The sequence below is a fragment of the Peromyscus maniculatus genome, chromosome 16 (assembly GCF_049852395.1).
Source record: "Peromyscus maniculatus bairdii isolate BWxNUB_F1_BW_parent chromosome 16, HU_Pman_BW_mat_3.1, whole genome shotgun sequence".
Lineage (NCBI taxonomy): Eukaryota > Metazoa > Chordata > Mammalia > Rodentia > Cricetidae > Peromyscus > Peromyscus maniculatus.
The window spans coordinates 60,004,848-60,021,344 of NC_134867.1; the positions used below are offsets into that span (position 1 = coordinate 60,004,848).

General features: G+C 47.3%; 1 protein-coding gene across 2 annotated transcripts in view; it reads left to right on the forward strand.

The window, feature by feature from the left end:
- Nucleotides 1-14,647: 14,647 nt before the first annotated feature.
- Map3k4 (mitogen-activated protein kinase kinase kinase 4) overlaps nucleotides 14,648-16,497 on the forward strand; it is a 103,521-nt gene continuing 101,671 nt past the window's right edge. The window contains exon 1 of one of the 2 annotated variants that reach the window (XM_015996740.2): nucleotides 14,648-14,978. In XM_015996740.2, the coding sequence (XP_015852226.2) occupies nucleotides 14,812-14,978 (167 nt within the window). In that variant the 5' untranslated portion in view covers nucleotides 14,648-14,811. The remainder of the gene's footprint in view (nucleotides 14,979-16,497) is intronic. The other variant, XM_042262398.2, reaches the window with a different exon arrangement.

Genomic DNA, 16,497 nt, shown 5'->3' on the forward strand with positions numbered 1-16,497 from the left:
TTCAGAGGACAACTGGAAGTCAGTTCTGTCCTTCCACCTTGCTGAGGGAGGGAGGGTCTCTTAGTTCTCCTGTGCTTTATAATAAGAGCCAGCTGGTCCATGAGCTTCCAGCTGGTCCTCTTGTCTCCAGCTCCCACCCTTCTGGAAGAGTGCTGGGATTACAGATGCATGCAGCTTGTTCATGTGGGCTCGGTGAGGGGACTCAGATCGCCAGGCCCTTGAGGCAGGCACTTGCCCCCATTGCACCGGTTAACTGCTCCTAATAGTTTTTAATTGTCTGTGTGGGGGCCGGAGAGAGGGCTCAGCCTTAAGAGCAGGGGCTGCTCTTCCAGAGAACTTGGGTTCTGTTCTCAGCACCCATGTGGCGGCTCACAACCATCTGTAATTCCAGGGGCTCCAACACCTCTTTTAGCATCCTTGAACACCAGGAACACACATGGTATGCTTAGATACATTCAGGCAAAACACTCATACACATAAAATAAATAGATCTGATTTTAATGTCCTTGTAGCTCACGTTTTTAGCTTACATCAGGTGTTTATTAGATAACACTAAAAAAAGGCTTTTTTCCTCATTAAATGGATTTAGATTATTTATTTGTGTTTTTGTAGCAAATTATATATGACATAATCATAATTATACAATAATATAACAAATTATTTAGCTGGAATAAATAACAGAACCGCATTGAAGTATAATAAAATGTTAGTGTAAAGATCAGGTGTTATAGATAAATATACTATTCTATATGTTATTTACAAAAGTGGCATTGGATGAACAAGATCTTCACCAAACTACCCCGGGGATTGTGATAAGCGTCTGGGTGAGAGAGACGCAGTAAAAACAGCAGGTCCCATTGCTTGGACGTGTGCTGTAGTCATCATCATAACTGCCAACCCTGAATGCTGTCCGGTGTGCCAGGTATAATACTGATTTCCTTACACATATCCTGCCTTGGAGCATTGCTCCTGCACCGAACCAGAAACTCCAACTACCAGATGCTAAGATCTACCAACATCTGTCTTCTCTTCCCCACATCGTTGGTGGTACCCGCAACTTCTAGTGAGGGGCCAGCCAACGAGATGGGAGATCTAGGACGTGCTGATTTAGAATGTGTCTGTGTCTTCACTCTCTTGTTGCTCGGCTGTCCCATGCCTCTCTTCAGTCTCGACAGTGCCCAAGCATTTCAAAGTCTGGGCACACTGAAGATAACTTGCAGCTGCAGGCAGGCAGGACACAGCATGAGTGCTGCAGGGAGCCGCATGCAACCCTTGTCTCTCCTGGATTTCCTGTGACATGCTGGGCCAAGGTAAACTGAGCTCGAGTAACTAAAGATACAGCTTTTGCTGTGGCTAAAAATGGCCTTGAAATGCTCAAGAAATTTGTAGAAACACATTACATCTTGTCTTGGACCTGATTATATTTTTTTAAAAAGGTTTATAAAGAATAAACGTTTTGTATAAGCTATACATGTGCAAAATGGAGTAAGAAAAACTGATCCTCTTGCTCCCGGCCCTTTATTCCCATCTGAGATGGGGGGGGGGGGGGAAAGAAACTGGAATTTAGGGAAAGGTTTAATACTTAGCCACAAGTTTAAAAGACAAATGGCCATGTGTCTTGTTCTAAATGCAAGTTACTAGAGGGGCCGGGCACATCCCAATTTGATTTTAGGGTTCAAGGGCAGAGAGCAGAAGTGGGGGTGATAACTGTTGAGGGGCGATGTAATGGTTTGAATCTGAGCTGTCACCCGGGCTCATGCTTCCTGGCTGATGGCACTATTTTAGTGGGACGTTGGGATCTTCAGGAGATGGGGTCTGACTACTGGAAGTAGGTTATTGGGAGGTGGCCTTAGATAATTAGGACCCTCCCCGGTTCTAGCCTGTCTCTCTCTCTATCCTGGTCCACTGCCCTGTAAGGAGTCTACACACCACACACTCCCTCTGACACAAACTCTTCCATATCCCCCTTGATAGGATAGATTATACTACCTGAAATCCTGAACCAAATTCATCTTGAGCTATTTCTGCTACAGTGGTGTAAAAGTAAACAACAACAACAACAACAACAAAAAAAAAGATGGAGGAAGTGAGCATGGATTTAAATACATGTGTGCTATGGTACACAGGATACCAGTGCACAATGGGATTCCATCTCCACCAAGACTGGGCAGAATTAATGGTCCTAACAACTTGAAAGTAGCCTTCAATCCTAGGCTGAAGGCAATTCCTCTCAGCCCAAGGTGTCACACACTGGGATGCAGCAGGGAGGCCCCATCTCTGCAAGCCATTCATTAGGCTATGCTTGTAGAAGCCTGGAATAGTCTGAGGTTGTTCCAGTTAAGGGAAACTGAGTCCCTAAGGATGCTGATTGAATAGCAGTGTGTTAAACATGGCTCTGTTCCTGGAAATAGTGGTCAGCACAGGGCATTTAGATACCAGATTTCTAGAATTCAATCCATTCCTTCCACGTCTTACTCAACTCAAAACATGTACAAAGCCAAGCAAGGCTGCACACACTTGTAATCCTAGCACTCAGGAGACTGAGGCAGGAGGATTTCTATGAGTTTGAAGCAAGCTTGGGTTTTATATACTATAGCTTAGCAAGCTATAGTATGAAAGCCTGTCTCAAAATACTAAACTAAACTACATGTAAGAGGCAAGGGAGGCAGAGTTGCTCGTCTTTCTGTAGGATTTGGTTTGGGAAATGGAGCTCGTGGGTCCAAGTCTTGCTCTTGGCTGCTCAAACAGGCCCAGGACCACAAAGCAAATGGTTCCAGTAGAGCTAAGTCCTTCCCCAGGCACTGATGACACTTGCAGGAATAAGAGTTTTGAATGTTAAGCTTTTGGATAGCACTGGTTATCTTCTAATTCAACACGGCTGTCTTGGATTTCCAAAAGACCTCCCCAGTAGTTAATGGAGGCACAGAAATATGGTATGTTATTAGTAAACTCTGGAGACCTGGGGGACGTGGGACCCTCCACAATGACGGTTCTCTGATCTTGTTGGCGAGAATCTGAAGCTTGAAAGATAATTGCAGTTGATTCATTTAGACAAACCACAAACATCTCAGTAAAAATTACGGATGCTCAGAACCTAAACCCTGGGAGGAGTGAAGGTTCTCACCACACTGACGTGGTGGTTTCTCACAGTTGCCTATGTGAAGACACTTGGGACAATTTACAGATCCATTTCCATCAGCCCTTAAAGGATGCCACTCACACCTACCTACGTAATTGTGTCTCATTTTGATACATAAATGTGGATGTGGTTTTTAGGTGCCTCAGACTGAGATGGGCATTGATTTGTAAAAGAATACTTACGTAGGATTATAGAAAGGATGTTGATAACATCAGAGCTGGCTGGCTTGTATAGAGCCTCCTTCTGGAAAGTGAAGAAGTAGCCTCTGCTTCTGTCTGAACTCCTGGAGGGCTAAACAGGTACTGTGTATAAGGTTCGAAGCAAATGCAAATCTCGTGGTCTAAGCCCTGGGCATTATCCGTGGACTGTTGAATCCTTTCCATGTGCTACTTGTACAAGAGAATGCAAAGGCATGAGGCTGCCTTCCTACCCCCAATGGCTTCAGAAAAAAAAAACAAAAAACAAAAACAACACAACCAAGCTGAAGGGATGAATATAATACTGACCGGACCATTAAGTCATCAGCGAAGGCTGTGCACAAGGAAGTGGATTCCTGGGATGTTGAAACTGGTGTTTAGAAAAAGGACAAGCTACCTGGAGAGGCTAAGACCTTTGTCATAGAGCAGGGGACTGGATCTAGATCATCATGGGTGGAGAGTTTGGTGGCACAGAGTAGAAGACACGGACTGACTGAGGCCATCGCTGAACATGTAAGTATGTCTGCTTATCTCCAGCTAGACTGCAAACTGCCTGGTGACCTTTCCCTCCATGACCAGCACACAGCCATGCATACAGCAAATGAACAACAAACATCTGACAAATGAGGTTGTGAAATGTTCAGAAATAAAGAGGGGAGGTGCACTCACTGCAATTGGTAATATTAGTGAAAACATATTTAAATCCACTGTTAGCGTCACCTAAATATCCCCGTGCATATACTTAAGGTGAAGGAAGAGAATCCTAACGGCTCCTTATCCTATGCTCTTACCTTGACAACGGGTTTGTTTCTTGGATACTGGGAATCAAGCCAGGACCTTACATACACTAAACGCCACTCTACCCTGGGCCAAAACCCTGACCCAGACAGTGTTCTTTCTTACACCCAGCATGGTTTTTGTTTTGTTTTGTTTTGTTTTGTTTTGTTTTGTTTTGTTTTGTTTCTTTGTTTTGTTTTTCGAGACAGGGTTTCTCTTGTGTAGCTTTGCGCCTTTCCTGGAACTCACTTGGTAGCCCAGGCTGGCCTCGAACTCACAGAGATCCGCCTGGCTCTGCCTCCCGAGTGCTTGGATTAAAGGCGTGCACCACCACCGCCCGGCTCCCAGCATGGTTTTTTAAACAACAACTTTGATCCTATTTAAAAAGGCACTTCCAAAAAGGGAGAGAGGCCTGATTTGCAAGGTGCATTCTAGAGGGGTTGGCTATTGGGGGTGAGGTCACTGATTTGGAGGCCTGATGGCAATAGGGGGCTGACTCGGTGCCCAGGGGGGGATTTATCTCTGTGAACATGTGCACTGGGAAAAAAGGATGGGTGGCAGGGCTCCCTTTTGGACTCAAACTAAGGAAGGAAACAGAGTGGGGGGCACTGAATTAGAAACCAGGGACTGTCCTCACACAGATATGTCATTTCTATTTTCATAATCAACAGCAACTATTGCTTCATGTTAAGAGTCTTCGTTTCTTGTTTTCCAAGAGGAAAAGGGAGAAGAGCCAGAACCCAGGCTGAGGAATCTTCTTGGTCTCTCACACAGCTGCACTCCTGTGGCCCAGGCAGTTTGCCAGCTCATAAACACCTTGATGGCTTACTCTGATAGACTTGCAAGCCTCGCAGGCAATAGGGGACCTGGGGAAGTTTGGTCTGAAATACTGATAATACCCCACACCCCTGGGGCTCACATGACCCTGAGCACCTAGAGAGGACGTGGGGATATTTTTGTCCGGATGAATGAGTGGGGGTGAAATGGCTGAGGGAGAGAAAAAAAAAATCGCCTCTAGCCTGAGATCTTACGGCCTTCAGATGTGCAAGGGGCTGGGACTCTCTGGGCATCAGCTTCGGTGGACAGCCTCATTCTGGGGAACCCTTGTAACTTTGGAATCACCCAAATCTGCCCTCTAGTTATGACAGTTTGCCTTTTACGGAACATCTACCACTAGGGCTCTAAACAGAGTATAACTTGAGGGTGGTTGGGGATCAAAGTGCAGACAGGCTATGAGGAATCTTCGCTGTCCAACCTTCACCCTGATCTCCACCCTCTCCTCCAGAGAATCTGAGTTTCCATCCTCTGAATTTTTGCTTTCTGTTCCTCCCCCTCTCTCTCAGTTCACTTCTACCCTCTCAGTTTAGTGACACATTTTTGTCCTGCCCAAATGGCACCTGGAGCCAGCCCCCCACCCCCACCCCGAGTGGTCTTTCCTTCTCTATTTCTTTTGAACAGATGTGGTAGTCCACTGGTTGTTGTGATGTATTGTGCCCACCTTCCCGCACCAGGTACAGAATTAAACACTGTGAGCAAGGCTACAGAGAGAGAGGCTAAGTTAACATGACACTGGGCTCTGCTTTGCACATGGATGTGGAGATTTCTACAAGCACATCATGGGTAGTATCTATGTAGCAGGCTTCTAGCTGATGTTTGTAAATAATTGTTTGCTTTTGTATAGAAATGTATTGTGTATGTTTACTAAGTACGTCTGCACTAGATACACTTAGGAAATTATTATGTGTACACTAATAATTTCTAAATATAACAGAAGGAATTGATTTGTTACACAGAAGCCCCAGTTATACCCAGATTTACTGATTTCTGATGGGGTCTGATGATCTGTGTCTCCATGGAAACCTCCAAGGCTGGTGTCTAGGGCCAGACTCCCAACTTTATGAAAGTCAAAGAAGGGTTTCATCTCTCCTGCCTCTTGCTCTCCTCAAACTGGGTCTCTTCCAGCGCCAGATTTTGTGAGTTCACATGATGGGTGATTTGGTGTGTGAGTGTGGCTGGGTCATGGTATCCAGATACGTGGTCAAACACTATTCAGGATGCTTCTGGAATGTTTTTGCATGAGATTGACATTAGCACTGGTAGGTTTTGAGTAAAGCAAATTGATGTCTTCCATTGTGTATGCGTGTGTGTTGGGGGGCTGGGGGTCATCTTGGTAGTTGAAGCCCAGACTAGAACAGGAGGCAGATCTCCGCCCCCACCCCTGAGGATCAGAGCAGTCTCTGGATAGTCTGCCTTCCACCTGCGGCTGTAGCCTGGAGTCTTCCCTGGACTCTAGCCTGCCAGCCCACTTTGAAGATTTTGAATTTTTCAACCTCTCTGTCATTACTTCAACCAGTTCCATCAAGTAAATCTTTTTCTGGTCTTCTTACATGTGATTAGCTCTGTTTCTTTGGAGAGCTCTGACTTACTGTCTCCCTTAAGGACTGAATTCAGCTCCTCACGGCAAAATACCGGAGACTCTTGTGCAATGCGGTGCCCCAGGTGGACGTTCACTGGGACAGTCCGAAGAGCCCTCAACAATTCAGGTTCCTAGTCTGCAGCTTCCGAGGCTATGTCCTCTCAGGGTTTGTGTGGGGCCTGGAACCTGCACTTACAGGATACTGGGCTATTTTTTTGTTTTTACTATATGATCCTAATTCATCTAAAACTGTTAAATTGCTCTGGTTTAGAGTACTGTGAGAAAGAAAAAAAAAAAAAAAGCTCTCAAAATAAATAAAAAAACCAACCCTCTGGCCTGGAGTGTGCAGTTCAAGTGAAAACTCTATTTTGGAGTAACAGCATCATAGTGACCCACTGTTCTGAGTGCAATGTCACCCTAGAACCCTAAAACACATGTCTTTCCTGGAAACCCAGAATGTGACCATATTTAGAAGTAAGGTTGTTGCAGATGCACTTAGCTTAGATGAGGTCATTCTGGAAGAGGGTGGGCCCTTAATCCAGTCTGACTGGTGTCCCTTGATGAAGAGGAAAAGAGACACAGGGACAGATCCAGAGGGAAGGTGACCATGTCACAGCAGAGGCAGAGCTCGGAGTTATGATGTTGGAATGCCAAGGAGCTACTACCAGAACACCCAGGGGAGAGGTGTGGACTCAGGCTGTGCCTCAGAACCCTCGGGAAGGAACCCCTTCCTCATGTCTTGACTTTGTGCTCTGGCCTTTAGAACTGTGAGAGAAAGAATGTCCGTTGCCCTAAGCCACCGCATTTGTGTTACTTTGGACTGTCCTAGCAAACTTGTCCCCCTGCTGTAAGCAGGTCGATGGTTGGATACCATAAACACAGCTGTTTTCAGGCATTGGACAATTGGCAGCACACGTCTATGAACCTTAAAGCGGGCAGACAAATGGATGGGGCTGCATCCATGTGAACCACCGCCACTATCAAAACTAACTATGGAAACTCTGCCCTTACAGGGTCGGGGTCCCTATTGGGGGGAACTGTCCATAGGGGTTGGTACTAGCAATCTAGACATCAGAACGTCCAACCTCAACCTGCACGATGCTGCTTACTTCAGGCACTAAGCACATGATTAAGGATGATGGCTCCTGGGCTGACCCTGCCTCTGAAGGTTTAGATCTTTAGCAGTGATTCTCAACCCCAGCTGGACACTGGATCACCTGAGGAATGCTGACAGCCTGTGGAGGCTTGCTGCATTTCAGACCAGCTAAATGCAGATGTGGGGGGGGGGGGAGTGAGAGGCAAGCATCCATGTTTGTTCAGATCTTTGCCTGGGATCCTGAAGATTCTGAAGGAGGTATTGCTTGGTCCTTTGGTTACTTGATAAACCACTCATCAGCCTCTATTACTAATTCCTGTGCAAACTTAACGTGAATAGATTTTTGTAGTGAGGTGTGGACATCTTCTAAACTACCCCCCCACCCCCACCCCCACCCCCGCACTGTTGTGTGAGTGCATTTGCACATACAACCTCCCAGACAAGAAGTCATTCTGTGTCATGTGACATGGCTGGCCTGATGTCCTCCCCATTTCTAGGGATGTTTTTCTTAGAGGGCCATTCACAGCTCCCTGCTGCTCATGCTCCATATCCCAGGCAGCTGGTGCTATTCCTGTCTTCTGTGTGAACCCCAAGACTTGTATAAGAAAAAGCCACAGACCAAGGAAGCAGCCGAGGATAGCAGTGTCTACTGTCTCGGTTCTGGAAGCGAGACTGGGAAGCGAGGGCACCTGAGGAGGCAGCTGCCTGTGAAGGTTCTGCAGGACCCTCCTCCTTGGTCTCTTCCTTAGCTTCTAGTGTCTGCCACTGACGCTTGTGCACGCGTCACTTCCGCCTGTGTCTCATGGTCACATGTTGTCTTCCCCCCTGTGCTGTGTCTTTCTGCACCCCCAGTCTCTTCTGAGAAGAACGCCACTTTCCGAATTCAGTCCTGAGGAGTACAGTAAAGGATGTAGAACTAAGACGTATCACAAGTAGAAGCATGAGAACAAACCATATTGTGGCTCATTCAAAACAACAAAATAACCAAGACATCAACAATAAAAAAATGGTGCCAATAAGGTTGCGAGAAGGGCCCATCCTACTCCAGGATGACCTTAGCTTAACTTAGTTACGTCTCCAGAGGCCAGGTTTCCAAATGAGGTCCCATTCACAGGTACTAGGGTGGTAGCTTTATTATGACTTGAATGTTTGTGTCCCCTCTGAAATCCATGTGACGTATTAAGAGGTAAAGTCTCTAAGTGGTAAACTCTGAGGCTGGAGCCTTCACAATGATGCTAGTGACCTAATGAAGGGGCCGAGAGAGCAGCTGAGGACGTAGCTCTGCCTAGTGTGTATGAAGTCTTAGACTCTATCCCTAGCACCCCAGAAAGCTGGCATGGTGGCAGATGCCTGTCATCCTTGCATTTGGGAAGTGGAGGCAGGAGGATTGTACGTTCAAGGACATCCTCCCTATACTAGAGTCTATCTCAAAACCAAATGGGGGTGGCACTTAGGGACCTATCCAGGCCCCTTTTCTTTCTTCCTTCTCTTCTGCCATGCACAGGGTCACTGTCCCTTTCCTACTGAGACATCATGTTGGAAACAAACACCAGACCCTTTGCTGCCTCTGAACCAGCCAGAACCTTGCTCTTAGACTCCCTGGCCTCCATAGCATGTGCAGTGACTTTACACTCTTTACACATCACCCTATTTCAGAGCAGCACAGACAGACCCAGATGGACTTCAGCATCTCTCTTTGAGGGACACATCTTCAATGTCAACTTGAGCGGATCTGGAATCACTAGGAGACACATTCCTGGGCACGTCTATAAGGGTGTTTCCAGAGCAATTTAACTGGGGAGGAAGATCCACCCCGAGCGTGGGCAGCAGCACCCCTGTGGGCTGAGGACCCAGACTGCATAAAAATGGACAAAGGAGGAAGCGAGCTGAGCACCAGTGTTCGTCTTTCCTCTTCCTGACTGTTGATGCCATGTGACCGTCTGCTGCATGCCCACTGTCTCCCCTGCCATGAGGACCCCCAATAAGCCCTTCTTCCTGCGTTTTCCAGGCCTTCTGTCACAAGAAAAAGTATGTCTTTGCTGGTTTTACTCAATTGCAGGGGGTGCTTAGTTAGCTTGGTTATCCTTGGCTAACAGGGCCACCTCTTCTTCTGGCTTTTTAGAGCAAAGGCCTGTGGTCTGCCCAAGGAGAGTTCTGTACCCTTGCTTTGCAAAGCATAATGAGTCCTCCTGCTTCATCTACACCACCCACATCACCTAGGAGCATATCAGACATGCACACTCTGGTCCCACCCAAGCCTATTAAACTGGTCTCCTGCGGTTCACCAGGCTCTCCAGGCAATCCAGGTACACTTCAGGTTTTGAAAAGCAGTGGTCCCAATAACAAAGAGGCATTTTCCTTTTGGATACACATAATACACTTTGTTTAAATGGGAAAAAGTAACCACTGATCATTCCTTTCTCAAATATTCTCCAAATAGCCCTCTAATTATCAAGGTAAGTGTAAGGAGAGGAGTTTTGAAGTCTATGCATGGTGGAATAGGTTTGTAATCCCAACACTCAGGAGGAGACAAGGCAAGAGGGTTGCAAATTCAAAGCTATCCTGGGATACATAGTGAGTCCCCCACTCCAGTTAACAATCTCAAATCCTTCTTGTTTAACTGGAATGACTCCAGTGTTGAGTACACCATGTTAAGAGAAAACTTGACAGAATTATCAAGTTTATCAAGTAGTTCAAGTCTGAAGGGAAGCTGGATGGTTGTTGGTGATGGGGCTCCGAGAGTCTTCCCAGTGGGGACCACTCAAACGGTATTTGGAAGGACAAATGCTTCAAGTGGAGAAGCCAGGGGTGGATGGTCCTGACAAGGGCATGGACCTCTTCGCTGTGTAGTCTTCTGGACTCTGCACCTGGCTTCCATACGCACAGACGCTGTTGATTTCCAGGGATCTGAAGGGTAACTGAGGTACTGCAATCTGAAGCTTCTCAGTCTTCTAGACCTCTGACCTGAGCATCAAGGGGGGTGGGCAATTCAATGAGAGAAGCAGGCCAAAATCTCTTAGTGTTTGGTGGGATGCGTAGGAGACTCTTGGCTCACAAGGAGCGGGCCACTTAGAGTGTTCGGTTTTTAAAGCTGCTTTTCACCATGGCCGGATCTTGGAGATGTGGATGAAGCAGTCACTCCAGAAGTGGAGAACTGTGGGCTGGCCGTCTCGGCTCGCACTGCCCACCCTTTCAGAAGGAAAAAGGACTGCGCTTCACACTGGGGCTGACTGCCCCCGCCCCCTCTGCCTGCTGTGTTCTCACTCTGGCCACTTTCTGTCTCTTTACGTTTTATTTCCTTGAAGAAGACATACTGTTCCAATTTTTAAAACAAGATTTGTTTGTTTATTTGGTAATTTTATGTGTATGTGTGTACACCTGCATGAGTTTATGTGCACTACATACATGTAGGAGAGAGCCAGAAGAGAGCTCTGGATCATGCAGAACTGGAGTCACTCCAGCTCCCTAAGCTTTTTTTTTTTTTTTTTTAAGTATGCAACTTTTAATCTTACATTCAATGAGGATAGAAACTCGGCTTATACTTTGTGCAGAGACTAATGTCTGAAATGTGTTCTGGTGGAGAAATAACAAAAATAAACAAATCTCCTCTCAGGTAAACAACAACAAATAAACAAACAAGAAAACCACCACCACAACCCCCCCCCCCCCTCGGAAAAAAAAAACCCAAACAAAAATTGAAGAGGTTCCATCTAGTTTTTCACTGTTCAGAAGTATGAGACTTAGTGTTATAAGAGACTACTTAAAGCCAAGTAAATATATTTTACATGTACCCAGTGCTTGAGTGTTGAGTAGCAGGTAGAGATATAAATGTCCTTGTCTCAATCAAGAGGGGAAAAATCACTCTGCATATGTAAGGTTCAGCTTACCTTGACCCTACCACCCGGCATGAGCCTTCTCTCTCTCTCTCTCTCTCTCTCTCTCTGAATCTGCCTTTTTCTGTGAGCACTGAAGTGACCATGAATGAGCCTCCTCAGACCAGGAGCAGTCTGGACTGTTCCTGCCTGGGCAGAGCTGGGCAGAGCTGGGCAGAGCTGGGCAGAGCTGTAAGGAGCCACTGAGAATAGAGATGGCTATGGCTGCTGAGGTCTCTGAAAGGTCACACAGGAAGTTGGCTGGCAGAGCTCACAAATACTACCAGGAAGGGAGAAAGTTATTTTAAGTAAAATGCATCACCACACTAACAATGATGTTAAAACCTGCAGCTTTGCAGCTTGGTTCTTTGAAACAGTAAGTTAGCATATATTTTGACACAAACTTCTTTTTGGATCATTTTGAAAACTTTTGGCTAGTATAGTACTGTAAAAGGGATTCTAAGGTGCTACCATAATACCCCCTGCTCCATTTTTCTCGCGTGTGTGTGTGTGTGTGTGTGTGTGTGTGTGTGTGTGTGTGTAATACACAGAGACACAACAGTTTGAAGTTCATAAGCATGCTGACATGTCCATAGTTTGTTAACTTTATATGGAAAGCAGAAATCTTTGCACATGAATGCACTGGTTTGTGTGTGCATCATAACTGGGATTGAAATTACTGGTAAATAAAGCTGTGAGTGTTGTGTACCTTAGCCTAAGAGAAGTTTAACTTTTCTTTTTAGATTTATTTCTAGATTGGATTACTTGGAGCCAGAGTTCCAGGTGTTTGTGAGCAGTCCAATATGGGTGATGGGAACAAAATTCAGGTCTTCTCAAGAGCAGTATGCACTCTTAACCCCTGAGCCATCAACTTCCCAGCCCTGAATTTTAACTTTTGAAATAATAATAATAATAATAATAACAATAATAATAATAATAATAATAGCAACCGACACTAACATGAATTCAATCTTTGAGACATAGACTATTTCCCATAGATTTTGATGTCAATATTTTTAAGAACATGATTAAAGGCAATGCAATCAGTCATGTGCTAAACAGTAACTTTAATCTATAAGTGAAAAAGCTCAGTGATAATAGGAGTTATTAATAACATCCAACCCAGTGAATGCCAGTTATCTTTTCTGTGGGCTTTCAGGTGGATGCAGTAACCTAATGAATGCAAGAGCTGATTCACAAGAAAAATTTATGAAATTTTTACTAATTTCCTAGGATCTTCACAAAAAAGCAGAATTCAGAATGACCACACCATGATATTTTTATACATTTTTAGACAAAGAACACTAAATTTGTGAAGAAATGGCAGAAGCAGTCTCTATCTGAGAGAGCATTACGTTCTAGGGGTGTTATTAGGAAAGAGAAGGCAGTGGATGGAGGGGACTACAGTAAGATAAGGATTACTTTGGAGTTTGTCTTTCCAGGCTTACAGAATTCTCAATTACCAGTCTCCAAAGAGTAAGGACATCTCCCAGCACTGCTCTGTGAAGTAGGTCCTCCCCCAAAGAACCTTGTCTTGCTGCAGGAAGGTAGGCTCCTTCTGAAGGGATTTCAGAGTGAAATTAGCAAGGTGATGATCTGGCATGTTCTGAGGTGGCTTGTCTTCAAACGCCTTCATAACATTATTTACTAGGTTCCTACCACGGGTCAGCACTGGACTCGGGACACTTGGTGGCTGGGTGGAACACAGGACCCAGAATGGTGCCTGCTCTGAAGGAGCCCACACTCTAGAGGTAAAGAAGCACCTCTGGGAGACAGAGAGGAGGGTGCCGTGGGCTCTCTCCTGGAACCCTGGGGGCACAGGAGGTGCTACAGAGAGAGGCAATCAGAGAAACAGTGAGTCTGCACAGGATGGCAAAAAGTCCCTGCACACACACACACCGAGAATTAGGTAGCAAGTAATTTAGGTTTCTATGCACACTGCTTGGTATGATGAGTTGAATGTAAATGTGTTTGGCTCCTTCTAGAATACACAGTACCCAGCAGAAAATGAAGAAAACATAGCCTTGGCTCTCCCTCAGGATGAGTTATGTTTGACAAGTGTTTTGTGATTGGGAGGCACAAAATGTACCCGTTCCCTCATTTCCAGGCAGTCGGAGGGAAGGCTTCAAGATCAACTTTCTTCAGTCTGCATTCTAAGGAGGGCTCAGGCTCGGCAACGTGTAGGGAGAAAAGACATAGGTGATTAGAATTACAGAGAAGTGGGCAATACTCTGCTGAGCTTTCTCTACACAATGGAAACAAATGAGTCATTTAAAAATTATGTAGTTTTTTTATTACGATAGAGTCAGTTCATTTCCTTTGAATGCTTGTATTGGCTTTGCTTTCTCTCTCCCTTTATTAAGCTCCGAGCTCCATGCAGGAAAGAGCCGTTCACTTTTGCTCACCGCAGCATCCTCAGTGGCTCCGAAAGTCCTAATATGTACACCGAATACTTGTTGATGGCACGTTGTTGACTAGAGAAAGTAATGTCAACTCAGAAACTCAGCACTAGCCGGCCATAAGGTCCATAATGTCGTCTATTGTAACAACGACAAGGGAATGCGGCAACTCTTTAATTACGGAGACGTTTCTGTAACACAGCTAACTTCACGGGCTGTCCTCTCTCCTTAGCTAGCTTAGCTCTGAAATCTTACCTTAAATTTCTTTCTCGTTTGGTTAAGTTAAAAAAAAAAAAAACCTTCAGTATAGGAACTGTGCAGTCCAAGTTTTTGGAAAAGCGCTTTCTTAACCTTGGGCATCCCGGGCGAGGACGGTGTCCTTTGCGGCCGGCCTGGTGTGTCACTCTGATGATCTGAGCCTGCAGAAGGCCCGTGCTTCCATGTCAGCGCTGTGGGCGTCTGGGTGACATCATCCTTATTCCGAAAGGCAGGACCCAGCGCTGCATCGACCTTGGGCTCCAGTGTACGAAGCATCCCTGCTCGCCCAGCTAGCCCTGCCTCTCCCGGTGTCTCCTGCGCCCTTGGCCTCGGGACCTCCGGCGGCTACCCGCGGCTCCTCGGTGACACCTGACGCACCGCGGGCCGGGGCGCCCCTCCCTCCTTCCCTCCCTCTCTCCCTCCTCGCCCCGCCCCGGCAGCCTCCGCCGCCCGCCTAGGCGTGTCCCTCGCTGCCCGCCGTAGCCCGGCGCTCGGCCGGCCGCCGTTCCCCAAGATGGCCGCGGCGCGCACGGCTCCCGCGGCGGGCTAGAGGCGGAGGCGGAGTCGAGGCGTCACTCCCGCACCCCGCGGCTCCGGGTCTCCCGCGCCAGGCTGCAGCTGACGACCCGCCGCGGCCATGCGGGGCTCGGTGCACGGATGAGAGACGCCGTCGCCGAACCGGTGCCCCCTCCCGCCCTCGCCGTCACCCCTGCAGCCGCCATGGAGGAGCCGCGGCCGCCGCCACCGCCGCCGCCGCCGCCGCCGCCGCCGCCACCGCTGGCGGCGGAACCCGAGCCCGAGCCCGAGCGCTGCCCGGCGGCGAGGTGAGTGCATGGTTGCAGCGCCTGCTCGGAGGGAGCCGGGCTGCGCGCGAAGGGGGCGTGGGGTCCTCTGCTGCGTGCCTGGTGGGCGCGGAGCATCCAGACCTCCGGCGGCGGCGGCGGCGGCGGCGGGAGGGGCGCGGTTGCAGCCCGGGACCCTGCGCTTGGCTTCCGCGCGACCCCTGCCCGGGCACCGAGGCCAAGCTCCCGAGCAAACCCCGGCTCTTGCACTCCTGCTCCCGGGGGCCCTTGCTGCAGACTTCCCCCGCTTGCCTCCAGCCGCTGCCGCCGCCGCCGCCGCCGCAGCGCGGGCTGGGCTCTGTGATCTGACTGAAGGGAGGTGGTCCCTCTTTTTTCCTTCTTCCAGGAAAGGAGAGGCGTCGTGCCCCTCCGCTCTTTCGCCCCTTCGCACTCCGCCTCCCAGCCTGCTGTCCCTAGGGAGAAGCTGCGCTTAAACTGCGGACAGGGTTCCTTGCTAAGATCTTTTTACCGTCCTTTGGCGACAGCCTGGTGAGGGTTAGTGTGTGAAACTTTGCTACCGCAGGAACCTCCAGGGTGGAACTTTGGTGCCCAGAGTATCTGTTGCATTCTCTTTCATTGAAGCTCTGTTAACTACTTATAAACGCCTTTAATTTTTAATTGGGAGGCACACTCACCGTGCCCTGTTTTTTGTGTTTGAATGCTCCCTCACTGCCGGTCCTTTGCATCCCAGGAAAAGCTTTGGCTGCCCCCTAGCCCCTATAGTGAACACAGTCCCACAGCTCCTCCCGGTTACGGTCCTGCCCTATAATCCCAGGAAGAAGGCAGTTAAATAGCTTTGCTTTTTCCTGCTTGAAGAAATAGCAAATTTATAGCTTAGTGAGATCTGGACACAGGAGCCATTCACATCCTTACTTGTCACCACTGGGTTGACAGAGAGGAATTTTGTTTTTTTCCCCGAAGCTGTGAAAGCCGCTGCTTTATGTTTTTTAATTCCAAGATAGTTCTGTGACATCTTAAGGGGCAGTCTCTTTAAAAACTTAAGACAAAGTGCTATGAGAATTCTTCCAACATTTTTTAGAAGTTTTGTATCAGAAAGTTCGTAATTTTCCTAATATATTGAGTGGTTGAGCAGTTTGGACTCCTGGACACGTTATTTTTAGAAATAATAAACGCGAGCTCTTAATGCCTGAGTGTGTTGCCGCTTTACAACAGTCTTATGAGTTAATTCTGCTATCCATCTCCTTTACATAAGGGGAAACTGAGGCCAAAGGTAAATAGCATATATAAAGATTAACAGCTGGTAATAAACAAAGGTCTGGCCGCATAGTTTGTGCTTTAATTATCACGAGGAAGAGATGATTTCATATCCACAGACCCGACGTTGTAATTCTGTGTAACTGTACTCTGGGGGGTGGGGTTGGGGGGGATGGACGTGAATGTTGTTAGGTAGAGGTTGAGAAGGGCAGAGGGATTTAAAAAAAAAAAAAAACTGCTGTGAAAATGCTACTTTTCTATTGATAAAGCAGACTTGCTTTCCGGC